The sequence below is a fragment of the Peromyscus californicus genome, unplaced genomic scaffold (assembly GCF_007827085.1).
Source record: "Peromyscus californicus insignis strain IS unplaced genomic scaffold, ASM782708v3 Scaffold_21__1_contigs__length_65335640, whole genome shotgun sequence".
In the NCBI taxonomy this organism is placed as follows: domain Eukaryota; kingdom Metazoa; phylum Chordata; class Mammalia; order Rodentia; family Cricetidae; genus Peromyscus; species Peromyscus californicus.
In genome coordinates, this window is record NW_026294514.1 from 27,511,063 (window position 1) to 27,526,683 (window position 15,621).

Sequence of the window (15,621 nt, forward strand, 5' to 3'; positions counted from 1 at the left end):
CAGGGATGTATCCCTTATAAAGGAGTAAGTCAGACTAGTGTAAGGTTAATAAAGGCTTTAATGTCTCTCATACACTCACCAAAAAACCCAAAAACAAAAAAACCCAAAACAAAACTCTGTATAATTTAAAAAGGAAACAAAAACAAGGAAAAGCCATAAAGGGTACAGAGGAACAGTTACTCTGCTAAAACACAGATAAAGTGCCGTTCCACACAACATAATAATTAGAACCAGAAGTCACTCCTCATAAATAACGTGGCCAGCAAACCTGGGAGCAGCTCGATTAGCCAAGTGCAGGAACCTTGCCTGCTTCTGCTTCCCTCCCCCAGGCATTGAGAGCCCCACCAAAAGGCCAGGGAAGCTGAGGAGGAAATGCAAAGATGAAGGAAGCTCGGGGACAGGTGCATACCCCCATGGCGGCTCCCTCTTGCCCACTCTTCCAACAGACTGGTTCAGACAACTGCCCTTCGTTGTCCTTCCATCTGGCTTGATACACCTGAATCCTGACCAGACCCCCATCCACCTCTCTCTCTCAGGCCCCAGGGACTAACTTTTAAGTCCATTGTCACTAAGATGTTTCTCCGTATGGGTACACGTACAATTAAAACCTCCAAACCCTAGAGAGCACACATGGAAAGGAAACAATGTATAATCATGTATAAATGAAAGAGATTGCCTTAGATATAGTAACCAAAGCAAAACACCAAAGAGTCTACTCTGGTGACAGAATAATCCTGTTACAAAACTCCTATGGCCCAGAAACTATAGTTTTCCGATAAAATATGTTATTTTTTTTAGATAGTAAGACAATATAGACAAAATTTTAAGCAATGCATTAAAAAGATGTTAGAGGGCAGAACCTGGTTTTGTCCCTACTTGCAAGGAGATAGTACTGTAACGTAGGCAGAGGAATGGACACAAGTGTTTTACTGGGACACTGGACTGCTGTTGAATTGTCTAAAAGTGTCCCTATATACACAAGACTCACATGTACTGAGATCTAGTTAAGAGATCTGCACATGTACCTGTGTGGTCACAAGGACAGCAACTGCAGTATGGAAGAAACATTCAGTTACTTTGCTGAGGTTTTCACTATTAGAGCTTTTTTCCTAAGAGTTTTATACTTCATTAAGGAGAAAGATAGAAAAATATGTAGTTTATTATTTGCACCTAGAGTTAACCGACCTGTTAAGTACTACATCTTAAAATGTAAATACATCTACACCTGCTGTGTCTGCTACTGAGCTGTTTAGCTTAAGCCTGACCATAGAAAGTACGCAACCCATTTGAAATCAGAATATAAACACAACAATTCATTGATTTACTTATTCTTCCTGCCGGGCCATAACTTATGAGTGTGTATATACACATCTATCCCTACAAAACAAGAGTCTGGCCTCCCCATAGGCCTAAATGATAGTCTTGGCTACTAAACAATATCCATACCCGCTTTTTAACTTTGCATAATACAGGGCCCAAAGAAAACAAACAAAAAGTTTTAGTTTATTTTCTCCTCCAAAAAGTTTTGGCTAAGGCCAAAAGATTGCATAGAGTACTAGTTGCTATGAGATTCTAGGTCAGTCATTTAAAGTAATGTAACCACACACTTGGCATTTTACATAGACGGTTATTATGCAGACTGAAGGGAACTGACACCTCTGTTCTAATCTGTCACTTCCTAGCCCAACATGTTAACTGCTCTAACCCCCAATTCTGGGATCAGTGTTAAATCAATAGTCTAGGAAAAATTGCCACTGGAGTCCAATGGAAAATTAAATGCAGGGAGAAGGGGCAGGCTGACAAGGCCATAGCAGGGACAGAATGTAAAATTCAAGTCCTAAAGTTGTAAGTAGTAACCTATTTTCAACTAACAAGTCCTGCCTAAGACATGAAGGTCAAACCAACCAGGTTCTGCGCCAAGTACACTTCTAAGCCAACACGCACATAAATAAGCCATGAAAACAACTCAAATTTGGCTGCTCAGGAGGCAGCCCGGGCTCAGGGTATTATTTCTATTTTCCTCCATGCTGCAACGCAGAGCTCCCATCAAATCTAATCATTTCAACAGCTTAAAGTTCTCCAGTGCAGAGACGGGAGAGAGCATGCTAACGCACACAATCACCACCCCACTCGAGATAAGCAGTCACTTTCAAGCAAAACAAAACAGAAAACAAAACGAGGCTCCTGGTAGAAGGAAAACAACCAAGTTAGTTTTGAAAACAAGTATTTTCCTCTGTTGTAAACTACTGCATACCCTACCTGTGCACTCTGGAACATTCACTACAGTGTGTACAGTAGGTGGGAGGAGTCCAAGTGTTTCTCAGTAGTCAGACAAAAGCACTGAAGGCATCACACCCCAACTGGGACTCAGGCCTTTACAAGAGGTGATCATGTAAGAATGCACCCAGGTTCCAAGAGTCTGGCTGGAGCTCTCTGAAAACAATCTTCCAGAAGGATGTTGCATCTTCAGTGATGGGCTTTAACATCCCCTGAAAATCTGATATGGTTTCATCCGTATCTCAGAATGCAGAGTAACCCTCCCATTAATAATAAAAGCTAGAAAAAACAGGGAAGAAAATGAATGCAGGCTTCATTTTGCTAAGTCTGTGCAATGCTAAGGACACTTAAGCTGATAATCCCCTCAGGCTCCTTCTTTTCATGGTTTCATTAGCTGCTCACCCAGGCAGGCAGGAGGCGTTGGCTAAGTGATGCAGGCAACATTTGCCACTGCAGTCTCACCTGGTCTCAACTCAGCACCTAGGAAGTAAGAGATGGACTGCGCACCTTTGAGAGCTCCTGGAATTACCTACAACTACCCCTCCTAATTCTCCTAATTTCCACCTCTGCAACAGTGTTTAGCTTTAGTGGTCCAGTTTGCACTGTAAAAAGCAGCATGCCTCTTGTCTTTCTCTGCCTGGGAGATAAGAGACAAGAGTTCTTCCCTGCCCTAAGCATCCCTGCAAGGAGTCTCAGTTGAAGCAATACTGTCTTTGAACCTTTTTAACAGGTTTTAACCCACTGGGGGTTATGCCTGCTCCATGGGAAAATGATACAGAAGAAAATATTAGCTTTTAGCTTTACCACCACAACAATATGGAAAGAGTATGATGAACACACTGTGTGGAGGCATCTCTGGGAGAAAATGCCAAGTGCATAATAAATAGCAAGTGTGGGACTGTAACATTCCAAAGCACCAACAATCCATTTTTTTGGGAACTGTATGTAAACAGCATGAGAGTCATAACATTAAAAGAAAAATAAGAACTCAAATCAGGCTACAAAAATGCCTCTTACAAGGAAAATAAACTATTATTAGTGTAACTGGCTTTCCAGTGAACTTTACTCATAAGAAACACACGAAAGGTTGGACTCGAGTGAAGCCACTCAAAAAGCAAAAGTTAAAAGCCAAATGCTCTGTGCATCTTCACACCCTCCTCAGATGAATGCTTGGACACTCAGAGTTCTCCTCCAGACAGCTGTGGCATTGTGAGCAGGCATACTACTTCTGGTGGCTCATCCTAGCTCTTTAAGGCTCCATTCATTCTGTATATGTGTGTGGGTATGTACATATATATATTTACAACATGTATTTCTAAGACAAAAGGAAGCGTCACTCTTGTAGGAGAAAAAGGATAATCAGCTGTAGATGAGACCAAGGTTTCCATAAAACAGCATGGAGCGTTGCACATGACTGAATTTTGACTTTTGGTTTGGCCCTGAGCGGTGTGTTGCTCCTGCATCAAGTAGAAATCCAAATTCTCTTCAGGCAGAGGAAAGGTGAGGTGGGTGGCAGTGAGAGGGAAATGCCGTTCATGTTGCCAGCCCAGGAGTTTGCTCCTCATGAGGCCTGACGGGGAGCTTTCCCGACTTCCATGCTAAGTGCCTGAGAGTTTTTTTCTGTCTCCAGCAACTCATCAAAGATCTCCCTTAAAGTAAACAAAAAATAAACAATTCAATGAGAAGAAGCAAAATATAGGCAAGGGGGGAAAAAAACTAACAGGAAATAGATAAAACTTGCATAATCCTAATTGGCACCTAAATTTCATTAAATTAGCAGTTTAGGTTTGAGTATCGTAACCCTGGAAGCTGATTTCTGAGAATGAGGAAGTGCCAGCAGTTAGCTTTTATCAAAATGCTGTGCAGTTTCCATTCACATGATCAGGCCTCACTGACAAGTGAAGACCAACTTATAGTAAGATAGGTTCTACCACAGAACAGACTCTTCTTCTAAGTGTAATTCCCAGATTGTCCTGTGAGATCATAATGTTGAGTTAACAGAGAAAATATTCTGGAATCATAATAAAGTGATGGAGGCATCTTGTTCCCAAGAAGAGTCTGGGGAACTTCAGCCAGTCCTTCTGCCTGGTAGGTTGGTGGTTTCTTACTTGTGCATGTAGAAGAAGATGTAGCCGCTCCGATCTCGGTCACTCTGCACAGCAGCCTCTTGGATTTTAGAGACCTCCAGATCATTGTATGTGAACCATGCCTGTTTCTTAATGTCATACACATCACTAATGTAATGACCTGAAACAGACAAAATCTGAAATTAAGTTTTCTAGAATAGATCACATGTTTCTTGGCTATTAGAAGCTTGAGAAACCCTCGTTATTCTCTGCCTCAGCAACATTTCTTTCTAACATTCATCTGAAAACCACGTACAGGAACTTTATGTGTGGTACTCTGCAACAGAGCTACATTTCGACTCTTGGCCATTTGAGAGCTCTTTAGGGAGCTAGCAAACCCTGAACTCACTTATGTAGTTCACAAAGCCTTGAGTTTTTCCTACCATGCTGTTTCTGCCTCTAAGGGTTTGGTCAGTTACAGATACGTAATAAATGCAGAGAAACAACTTGTCACTTTATTTTTTGCATGTATGGCATGCATGTGTCGTCCTCATCACTTCCCTCTTTATTTACCATGGTGGGTGTCTTACTGAACCCAGAGCTTTTGATGATCTAGCTGGCTGGCTTTCCCTGGGGATCCCTGTGTCTGCCTCCTTTGAGGCTGGGATTCCAGACAGGCCACTGGATTTTTATGTGGGTGCTGGAATCCAAATTCTAGTCCTCAAGCTTGGGAGGCAAGTACTTTATTCACTGAATCATTTCCCCAGGCTGAATTAACTTTTTAATAAATGTATTTGCTCAGAGGAATTTTCATCATTTAGGAATAGAAAAACCAAAACAACCACACCAACTTGTATAATTCACAGTGTTTATTAAAGGGAGTATTTCTTTTAAATATTTATTATGTATACAGTATTCTGCCTGCATGTATGCCTATGTGCCAGAAAAGGGCACCAGATCTCATTATGGATGGTTGTAAGCCATCATGTGGTTGCTGGGAATTGAACTCAGGACCTCTGGAAGAGCAGCCAGCACTCTTAACCACTGAGCCATCTCTCCAGCCCCTAAAGGGAGTATTTTTAAAGTTTTTCTCATCATTTTATAGAAGGATTCTCACGTAGCTCAGAATGGCCCTGAACTCTTTCCTGATCTTTCTACCTCCACTCCATGAATGCTGGGATCACACTTCCCAGTTTATGCAGTGGTGGGGATAAAACCCAGGGCTTTCTGCCTGCTAGTAGGCAGACACTTTATCAATTCCAATCTTAGCCTCTTCAATTTTTCTTAATACAGTCAACCTACGCCTAACAAAGATAGGTCAACAATAATAAAAGGGGCAGATGGTAACTACTTTGTCAACAAATGCTGGACTCATGATGTCCATTTACCTGAGGAAGAGGTGCTCCCAATGTGACTAACAACACTGATGAGCCGATAGGAATGAGGAAGATTTCCTGTCTGAAAACAGAAGTGGGCATAACTCTTCATTTGAATAAAAGTAAAAAATGGAATTTAAATGTATTAACTTAAATTTATTAAATTATTAATTATGAATTCTATCTCCAGAAATTTATCCCAAGATAATAATTTAAAAGAAAGGAATATACTTGGGACTGGAGAGATGGCAGTCAAGAGCACTTCTTATACTTACAGAGGACCCAAGTCCAGTTCTTAGCACCCACATAAGCACCACAACTGCCTATAAAACTCCAGTTCCAGGGGATCTGAGGCCCTCTTCTGGCCTCCAAAGCACGCGCGCGCGCGCGCGCGCGCACACACACACACACACACACACACACAAAAAAATCTTCACAAACAGTAGACTTTATATGTATTAAATTACTCACTGTAACATTACAGTAATGACATTTAAACATATCCAATTAATGGTAGATCAATTCTATATATGATTCAGCTTTATAGAAAAATTATATCCATTAGCAACTCACAAGTTTGTTTTTCAAATCCACATGAGTACACATAATAACTACCGTCCTACACAAAGTTATGATAAGTTACATACTAAATAGAACAAAAAGGAAAGCTGCTATGTTACTGCAATAATTATGGATAGATTTCTATATTTTAAATACTGTATTAATATTGTTTTTTTTTTTTAAGATTTATTTATTTATTATGTATACAGTGTTCTGTCTGCACATATCCCTGCAGGCCAGAAGAGGGCACCAGATCTCATTACAGATGGTTGTGAGCCACCATGTGGTTGCTGGGAATTGAACTCAGGACCTTTGGAAGTGCAAGCAGTGTTCTTAACCTCTGAGCCATCTCTCCAGCCCCTGTATTAATATTGTTAATAAAAATAAATGAAAAGTAATTTTCATACACTGTACACTTCACAATAAAATCAAATCCAATTATAAGTAAATAAAAAACCATTAACATGATCATAAATTTTGATGAAGTAGTTTACTTCAGGAAGTTTACCTTAAGTAGAAAATTCAAAACGTGGAGAACGCTGTAATCACACAACTGTTGAACACACTATTTTTTCAAATAAAAACTGAAGTTGTATGGGTAAGCATGCCTGTAACCCCAGTACTCAGCATAAGGGTCTGAATTCTAGGCTCGCTTGACTACATAGCAAGGCCCTGTCTCAAAGAACAGAATCCCAGCCCTTGGGAGTTACAGGGTTGGGATGAGGTCACTCTCGGTTCCACAGCTGGTTCTTGGCCAGTCTCAGCTAAAGGAGACCTCATTTAAAAAATGAGACAAAACAAAACAGACTTGTCAATCATCTTTTTTTCTTTGGACATAGGATATTACTCTGTAGTGTATGCTGGCCTTGAACTCTTCTTGGTAGAATTTCTTGTTTCAGCCTTCCAAGTGCTGAGATTACAGGCATAAGCCACTATATCCAGCTAACAGCCTTTAACAAGCAGAATAAAACTTTGCTTAGGTTATAACATCTTTAAGTATATGTGAAGGTGGGGATGACAAAATAATATATTAATAGTTGCTAATAAAAGTTACATGCTAGAAGAATGGAATCCCAAGTAACATTTTTTTGGGAAAAAGAATTATTTAAGAAAAGAGAAGGATGCCAGACATGGTGGTCCACGCCTTTAATCCCAGCACTCAGAGGCAGAGGCATCTCCGAGTTTGAGGCCAGCCTGGTCTACAGAGTGAGTTCCAGGACAGCCAGGGCTACACAGAGAAATCCTGTTTTGAAAAACCAAGAAAGAGAAAGAGAGAGAGAAGGGGGTAGGGTGGAGAAGATACCAATGTGCTCACTATTACAGAATCAACTGAACAGTTTTCACTAAATATAAAGATAGCAGTTACTTGGTAGAACTAAAGGTAATTTAATATATTTATGTCTCCATTATATGGATATACATATTCTTATCTAACAAGAATGACAGTCAGGATGTATTTGTTTTGTTTGAAAGAAATGAAGAGCAAAAGAGAAAAGGACAGCAGCCGAGGGGAGAACTGAAGCTGTACTGTACCGAAGGGAGGGTCTCTAAAGAGAAGGAGGGGAGAACTGAAGCTGTACTGTACCGAAGGGAGGGTCTCTAAAGAGAAGGAGGGGAGAACTGAAGCTGTACTGTACCGAAGGGAGGGTCTCTAAAGAGAAGGAGGGGAGAACTGAAGCTGTACTGTACTGAAGGGAGGGTCTCTAAAGGGAAGGAGTGAAGGAACACCGACCGGACTCACCAACCATACCTCAGCATTTCTTTTCAGCTCCTCGGCTTCAGCTTCTGTGTACTCCATATCAAAAACATCCTCATTTCCCGAGTCCTCATCTGAGCCCAGGGAATCCAGAAAAGAGTTGTTAAACTCTGAAGAACAGAAAGATGGGGCTTGTAAAAGTTCTTAGGATAGACATGAGATGACTGGGAAGATAAAATAGCTTAAGACAGGAATAGACATGAGGACACCCACTGTAATCCTAACACCAGGGAGATGGAAGTATGAAGAGAGTGAGTCTGAAGGGCACTATGGACTATAAGACAAGAACGTGTCTCAAAAAACAAAACCAAAACAATCCAAAAACCCACCTTGAGGCAATCATGTCGTCATCCTAAGAAAACATAAAATATTTTACTAAGAGGTTCCAATTCACTCAGACCCCCTAGGAAGTAACTGCACACACAGGCACCTCTGAAAGAAGTATCCTTTTTGTTTTCTGTTGTCTGTGTATGTTCAGTTGAGTGTGCATGTGTATGTAGGCAGAGGTTAATCTCTGGGGTTGGTCCTTAGAAGCCTTCTACCTTTTTTTTTTTTTAAATTAACTTTTATGTGTATGGCGTTTTGTCTATATGTATTATCTGTGTACTACATGCATACCTAGTGCCCTCAGAGGTCAGAAGAGGGTGATGGATCTCCTGGAATTAGAGTCACACATGGTTGTAAAATGCCATGTGGGTGCTGGTAATTGAGCCTGGGTCCTCTGGAAGAACAACCAGTGTTTTTAACCACTGAGCCATCCCTCCAACCCCTCTAAATGGATTTTTAAGACGTCGTTTCTCACAGGCTCTGGTGAGACTGAACGTCCCTGGCACTGTGACGCTTACCAGAAGATGCTGGGGGAAAGTGACATCAACAGTTTCACCCAGCTGTGAACCCTGCGAGCTACAGCAACAACTGGCATGGCAAGATATGCCCACGGGTACAACTGTGGCATCAATGTTACGGTGGTACCCAACTGCTTTCTAACTGGATTTAAGGCCTGCTCCACAGGAGGAGACTCATACCAGGAACTACAAACCTGACCAAGAACTAAGGCTGGGAGGCATACAGACTAAGGGGGTAAACCTACTACTATACTGTGCTAAATGGACATAGTAGCAACCTGTCCTCAAAATTTGTATGCTCACTGATTAGCCAGCTATCAATCCTCATCAAAGAAGTTTCTATGTGCAGTAGACAGTGGTCAACATAGAAATTCACAACCAGTCACAATACAAAGAGTCACCAATAAGACATCTATACCATACCACCTGCTCCCAAGGCTCAGGGACCGCCACAGAAGAAGGGATCAAAAGACCAAGAGCAAGGGTCAGGAACACTGGGGTGTAACAGTATCTTTGGACATGTCAGGCTGCTCTACCTACGAATTCACAGCAGCTATGATTGCTTGCCCAAGACAAAGTCAATCAACATTATAGCATGAAGTGATGTAGTGGTTTAAATGAGAATGGCAACCACAGGCTCCTATGTTTAAATACTTGGTCCCTAGCTGGTGAAACTGTTTGGGAAGGATGAGGAGGTGTGACCTCGTTGGAGAAGGTGTGCACCAGGGGTGGGTTTTGAGGTGCCATTCCCAGTGTGTTGCTTGCTCTCTGCCTCATGTTTGCTCACCATCATGGATTCTAACACTCTGAAATGCTTAGGCAAATGAAATGATTTCTTCTATAAGTTGGTGATGGTATTTTATCACAACCACAGAAAAATAACTATGACAAGGGGAAGGGGCTCATGAGGCACCACTCCAACAGGATTTATGAAAAGTTTATGGCTTCTTGGGGGAGGAAGAGTCAGTTTTCTTTAAGAGTATGGTCTCTGGTATGTTGATCATATTCTAGTAGATGATCTCACACCCAGCAATATATAGGTAGTAAAGTTTGAACTTGATTGGTTATATAGAAAATCATGAAGTTGTGGGGAGGGCAGGCTATAGGGACATGGTAGATCTGGGAAGAATAAGGGGGAAGGTTGGGATATAAATATGACTGAACTACACTGTATCAATGTATGAGATTCTCAGAGAATTACTAAGACTACATATTAAACGAACAAGCATGTACCACCACACCTTGCTTTTCAGGTGGGTGCTGGGGACTAAACTCAGGTCTCATGCTTGTACAGCAAGCAGACCTTGACAATCTGAAATACATTTACATGATAAAGGTATCTGGGGGCTGGAGAGATGGCTTGGCTGTCAAGAGCACTGCTGTACTTGCAGAGGACCTAGCTTCAGTTCCCAGCACCCATACGGCAATTCACAACAGTCAGTAACTCTAATTTTTCTGACTTCCACATGCACTCACACAGCACACATACATATATGCAGGGAAAACTTTCATACACACTTAAAAAAAAAAGTATCTAACCACAAGCAATGAATGAACTGAAAAATAATAATAATTATATAGGAAATCCAAGTTCACTTATCCCCCCCAAAAGAGGGCAAACTAGGCAGGCCTCTAATCCCAGCACTCAGGAGGCAGAGGCAGACAGATCTGTGAGTTCAAGGCCAACTTGGTCTACACAGTGAGTTTCAGGCCAGTCAGGGCTACATAATGAGACCCTATCTCAAAAAACAAAACAACAACAAAAAGAGGCCACAGAAAAGTCAGTAACTTTTTTTAAAAAAATAAGAAATCGGTTCTTGAAATATAACATGAAAGTGGAAATTCAACTTTAGCTCTTTAATTTCACCTAAAACACAAATTCCATATATCTTTTTTTACTTAATGATGTATTTCCTTTGGAACAAATCATCTTCATTAATGATTCTACATAAAGAATTTGGAAATAAAGTTCTTTGCTAATGACAAACTAAAAATCATAACTGATGGACATTTAAAAGACAGGACTAGAGCCGGGAGGTGGTGGCACACGCCTTTAATCCCAGCACTCAGGAGGCAGAGCCAGGCGGATCTCTGTGAGTTCGAGGCCAGCCTGGTCTACAAAGTGAGTTCCAGGAAAGGCGCAAAACTACAGAGAAACCCTGTCTCGAAAAACCGAAAAAAAAAAAAAAGAAAAAAAAAAAAAAAAAAAGACAGGAATACAAAAGAAATGGAAAAGAAATTCCACTTCCCCTAACTACACAGTGCTAAACAATGAGAGAATTTTAGACCTCTATTCTCTGAAGAGGAGAAAGAGTCTCTAGTTTAAGGGATGTGAAACATGGATGAGGTTTAGATGCTGGTTTGCATACTGAATGATGAAAGGGGATCACACCTCCAGCTCTGTTACTATATTTGGCTCTTAGAACTCTTTAGAACAAAGGTAAGAGATTGGAAAATTCCTCAATAGTCACGAGAATTCAAAGTTGCAGTAGTGGTTCACATCTGTAATTCCAGCACTTGGGTACTGATGCAAGTTGACTGCTGTGCGTTCAAGGCCAGCCTGGGTTAGAGTGAGATTCAAAGTCAGTTTAAATTTGACGTATTCATGTGCTTATAGGTTCCAATAATCACTTTAGCTCCCTTGTTTTAATTATGAACTAAGAGTAAGGATTAGTGGATATAGAAACAAGCTTTTGACAAGGACTATCCAGACCAAACCCATCAGACAGCAATCTAAAGCCAGCAGTCTACTCAGAGAGAGAAACCTCTAAGCCAATGAACGCTATTTAAGGCCTCACAGTTCAGATAGTACTTCAGTAAAACAAACGAAAATAAGGCACAAAAGAACAGTCATAAAACAAAACACCTCTTGACGTTAAATAGACATGACAGAAAGAAAAACTCAGAAGAAGTTCAGAGTTATATATGCCTGGAGAAGTTTCCCAGACAGCACAGCAAATGGTGAGGAAATTAGACTTAGAAGAGGTGAGGGAATCCCCAGGGCTAGCCCAGCACCCAGGTAACAAAAGTTTCAGAGAGAAAAGAGAGCAAGGCATGGAGCTATATGCCTGGAATCCGAGCCTTTGGGACGGGGAGGCAGGAGGGTTAGGAGTTTAAGGCCAGCTGTGCTATATGACACCTTGTCTTGAAAAAGAAAATAGAAGGGGTAATTAACAAAATGTCTAAGAATTAAAGGACACAAATTTCTAGCTTAAGATGAAGTGTATAAAAGCTGCTGCTGTAGCAGACCCACACAGAGACATGACAGAAACAAGAGGTGAAGCGCCAAGCTTCCAGGGGCAAACAAGGATAAAGGCAGGCTTTACACTTTAGAAACAGCACCCTGAAAATGACACATCTGTCACTACCCATGGCATATAGTTAGGGGGAGGGATATTTTTATGACTGTAAACTAGGAATCCTATATTCAGTCAAAATATCAAGTAAATACTATGGTAGAATGAAAACTGTAAGGATGCCAAACTATTTAAATCATGCCCCTTTCTTAAGAAAACCACTAGGGGAATGTTCTCCATCAACACACAAATGGACCAGGCATGGTGGCACATGCCTTTAATCCTAGCACTCAGGAGGCAGAGGTAAGTGGATGTCTGTGAGGAGGAGGCCAGTTTGGTCTACATATTGAGTTCTAGGCCAGCCACAGCTTTATAGTGAGACCCTATCTTAAAAAAAAAACAAAACTACAAAAGTGAAACCAGGTGTTGTGGCACAGGATCCCATTCCTAACACTTGGGAGGTAGATGTAAGAGGACCAGTTCAAGATCACCCTTGCCTAGCTAGTGCAAGCCTACGAAAGATCTTGTCAAAAAGGTAACCCCCCCCCCACCCCCCTCAAAGCAGGGATCTGTGAGATGACTCAGTGGGTAAAAGTATTTGCTGCTAAGCTCAATGGCGTGAGTTCAGTTCCCAGAACTGACATGGCAGGAGAGAACTGACTCCTATCTTGTAAGTTGTGTCCTGATCTCCACATGTGCACCACAGCAGTCCCTTCACTCTGCCTCCCCCAATTAAAAAAAGGAAAAAAAAAGCTGGGCAGTGGTGGCGCACGCCTTTAATCCCAGCACTCGGGAGGCAGAGCCAGGCGGATCTCTGTGAGTTCAAGGCCAGCCTAGTCTACAGAGAGAGAGATCCAGGACAGGCACCAAAAATAAACAGAGAAACCCTGTCTGGAAAAACCAGGGGAAAAAAAAAAAAAAAAAAAAAAGCCAGGTTTGGTGGTGTATGCCTTTAATCCTAATCTGGAGACAGAGGCAGGCAGATCTCTTATGAGTTTGGGACCATAGTCAGACCTAAGCAGCCAGGACTTCCATATAGTGAGATTTTTGGGAGGAAGATGAGGGGAGAAATAGAATATGGTAGCTGGGGAGATCTCTCAGCATCTGTACATGGTTAAAGGCAGGCAGTCCAGATTGTGGTAATGTAACCTGAGAGAGCCATCACTGTATTATTTTTATTTTCTTGAGATAGAGTCTCATATAGGACAGACTAGTCTCAGATTATCTATGGAGCTGATGATTAACCCTTGATTTTGGATCTTCCTGGCTCCATCTCTCAAGGGCCAGGATTACAGGTGTGAACACCCATACCCAGCTTGTCCTGAAGGCAGAATGCCTGAGAAGTCTACTTTTTTTTGTCTGTTCCTTTGTCCTAACCACAGTGCTGACAAAATTTTTACTCTCTCCTCTGGACTCTGCTTTTCAGATCAGCCAGGATCACTCATTTCATACTACCCAAGTGTTCTATCTCCATCTGTTTCTGAGAACTGGAGAAAAACCAAAGGCATTTTAGAAACAACTGAAGAGCTAGCCAAGTCTCTGTGACTAAACATCTCCACGGACGTCTAGTACCTGGTCCACATATTAATTAATTCTGCCAAACAGCATGACCATGTGTGAATTTCTAAAAATTTTTACATATATTTTTAGTGGACGTATCCTACTCTATCATTCCACCCCTTGCTCCTGTGAGATAGGGTCTCTCACGAACCTAGAGGCAGTCTGGCAGCAAGCACCGGTCACCTCCGGTTTTCATCTTTCCTCCCCACCCCTTGGTACTGAGATTACAAGCACTTGTGTGAGCAGGCCTGGCCTTTTCTTTCACATGGGTGCAGGGATCCAAACAAGTCATCACGCCTGCACAGCGAGTTGTCTTACTCACTGAACTGTCCTTGTCTGTCCCGCCCTCCCCCGGGTGTGAATCTTATGCTACTGAGTCCTCATTCTTGGCTCTGTCAACTGACTTCCTGAGAGTGAACTGTTGGAAAATTGATTGGAGAACTGAAGTCATCAATATATTCTTGTAGAAAGCTTGGAAATGGCACCATAAATTTTTTATTAAATATATATTTTGTCTTGCTATTATTTTTAGATTAAAACAAAGATTAAAAAACATTATTTTGGTACAGATAGAGATAGTAAAATAACTTTAAAAATCTAAGTACATACATTTTATATTTACTTGTTACATGTGTATGGGTCTTTTGCCTGCATGTATTTATGTGTACTATACGCATGCCCGGTGCCACAGAGGTCAGAAGGGGGCGCTGTTTTCTGTGGAACTGGAGTTATGGATGGTTGTAAGATTATTATATGGGTGCTGGAAATCAAAGTTGGAACCTCTGGAAGAGCAACTGGCTCTCTTAATCACTGAGCTATCTTTCCAGCCCTAGTTATAAAAATACATATATAATAATAAATATATTATAAATATATTTTATTTAATATAATAGAAACACCATATATTGTTATATATACATGTTATATATACCATATAATGTAATATATTAATTATTATATACATTACATGTAATTAATATATAGTATGTAATAATACATTATATAAGTAACATAATATAAAAAAAATCAAGCTAAAGGCAATATTACAACAGTGATTTTCTCTGAGAGAGAAACAGAGATACACAAGTAACTTCTAAGGTTCTTTCTCTGTATCTGGGAGGTGTTCAAATTTGTTACTATATTTAAAAAAACCAAAACTTTAGGGCTGAGGATGTAGCTTAGTTGACAGTGTTTGCTTACCACACATAAGGCCCTGCATGTGACCCCCATATTGCATAAACCAGTTACAGTGTTGTATACTTGTAATCTCAGCACTAAGGAGGCAAGAAGATCAGGAGTTCAAGGCCATCCTTGGTTACACAGAAAGTTCCAAAGACAGCTTAGGGTAAATGAGACCTGGTCTAAAAAATATGTTTAAAATGTCTTCTATGTATTAATACACTTTTCCATTTAAAAATGTAATTAATCTCCATACCTTGAAGACTTAACTCTGTAGCCCTTTTGAGGTCATCATCTTCTTTCTGTTCCCAAGCCTCCTAAAGAGATAAGAACAAAACTAAGGTATTTAAAGAGATCCTCCTTAGACACAACTGATGAAGAGAAAACAAGCCTCTCTGGGAGCATTTGCTCACCATGCTTTCTCTAGCTTTACAGATATTTGGACTCTGACCTATAAGGAAGGTGGAATAGAAGCAAAAGCAAGCTACTGGTTTACTGATTTTCTGCAAGCATTCATTTTAGGGAGTCTTACTAACTTTTGCTTGTTTTTCATTGCTAGGGATTGAACCCAGGACCACGCATAACACCAGGCACAATGCTCTATCGGTGATCTACATTTCCAGTCCCATGAAATTTTCATTAGTATGATTTGGATTATCTTAGATCAGACAACCATGAAAATAGCACCTATAAGTCAAGTATCAT

The 15,621-nt window shown here is 40.9% G+C and overlaps 1 protein-coding gene across 3 annotated transcripts in view; it reads right to left on the reverse strand.

The window, feature by feature from the left end:
* Nucleotides 1-40: 40 nt before the first annotated feature.
* Nucleotides 41-15,621, reverse strand: part of Usp37 (ubiquitin specific peptidase 37) — a 69,788-nt gene continuing 54,207 nt past the window's right edge. For all 3 annotated transcript variants that reach the window (XM_052749856.1, XM_052749857.1, XM_052749855.1), the window contains 5 exons: nucleotides 15,173-15,233; nucleotides 8,031-8,146; nucleotides 5,732-5,801; nucleotides 4,386-4,524; nucleotides 41-3,926 (listed from right to left, as the gene is read on the reverse strand). In XM_052749856.1, coding sequence (XP_052605816.1) covers nucleotides 3,839-3,926; nucleotides 4,386-4,524; nucleotides 5,732-5,801; nucleotides 8,031-8,146; nucleotides 15,173-15,233 — 474 coding nt within the window. In that variant the 3' untranslated portion in view covers nucleotides 41-3,838. The remainder of the gene's footprint in view (nucleotides 3,927-4,385; nucleotides 4,525-5,731; nucleotides 5,802-8,030; nucleotides 8,147-15,172; nucleotides 15,234-15,621) is intronic.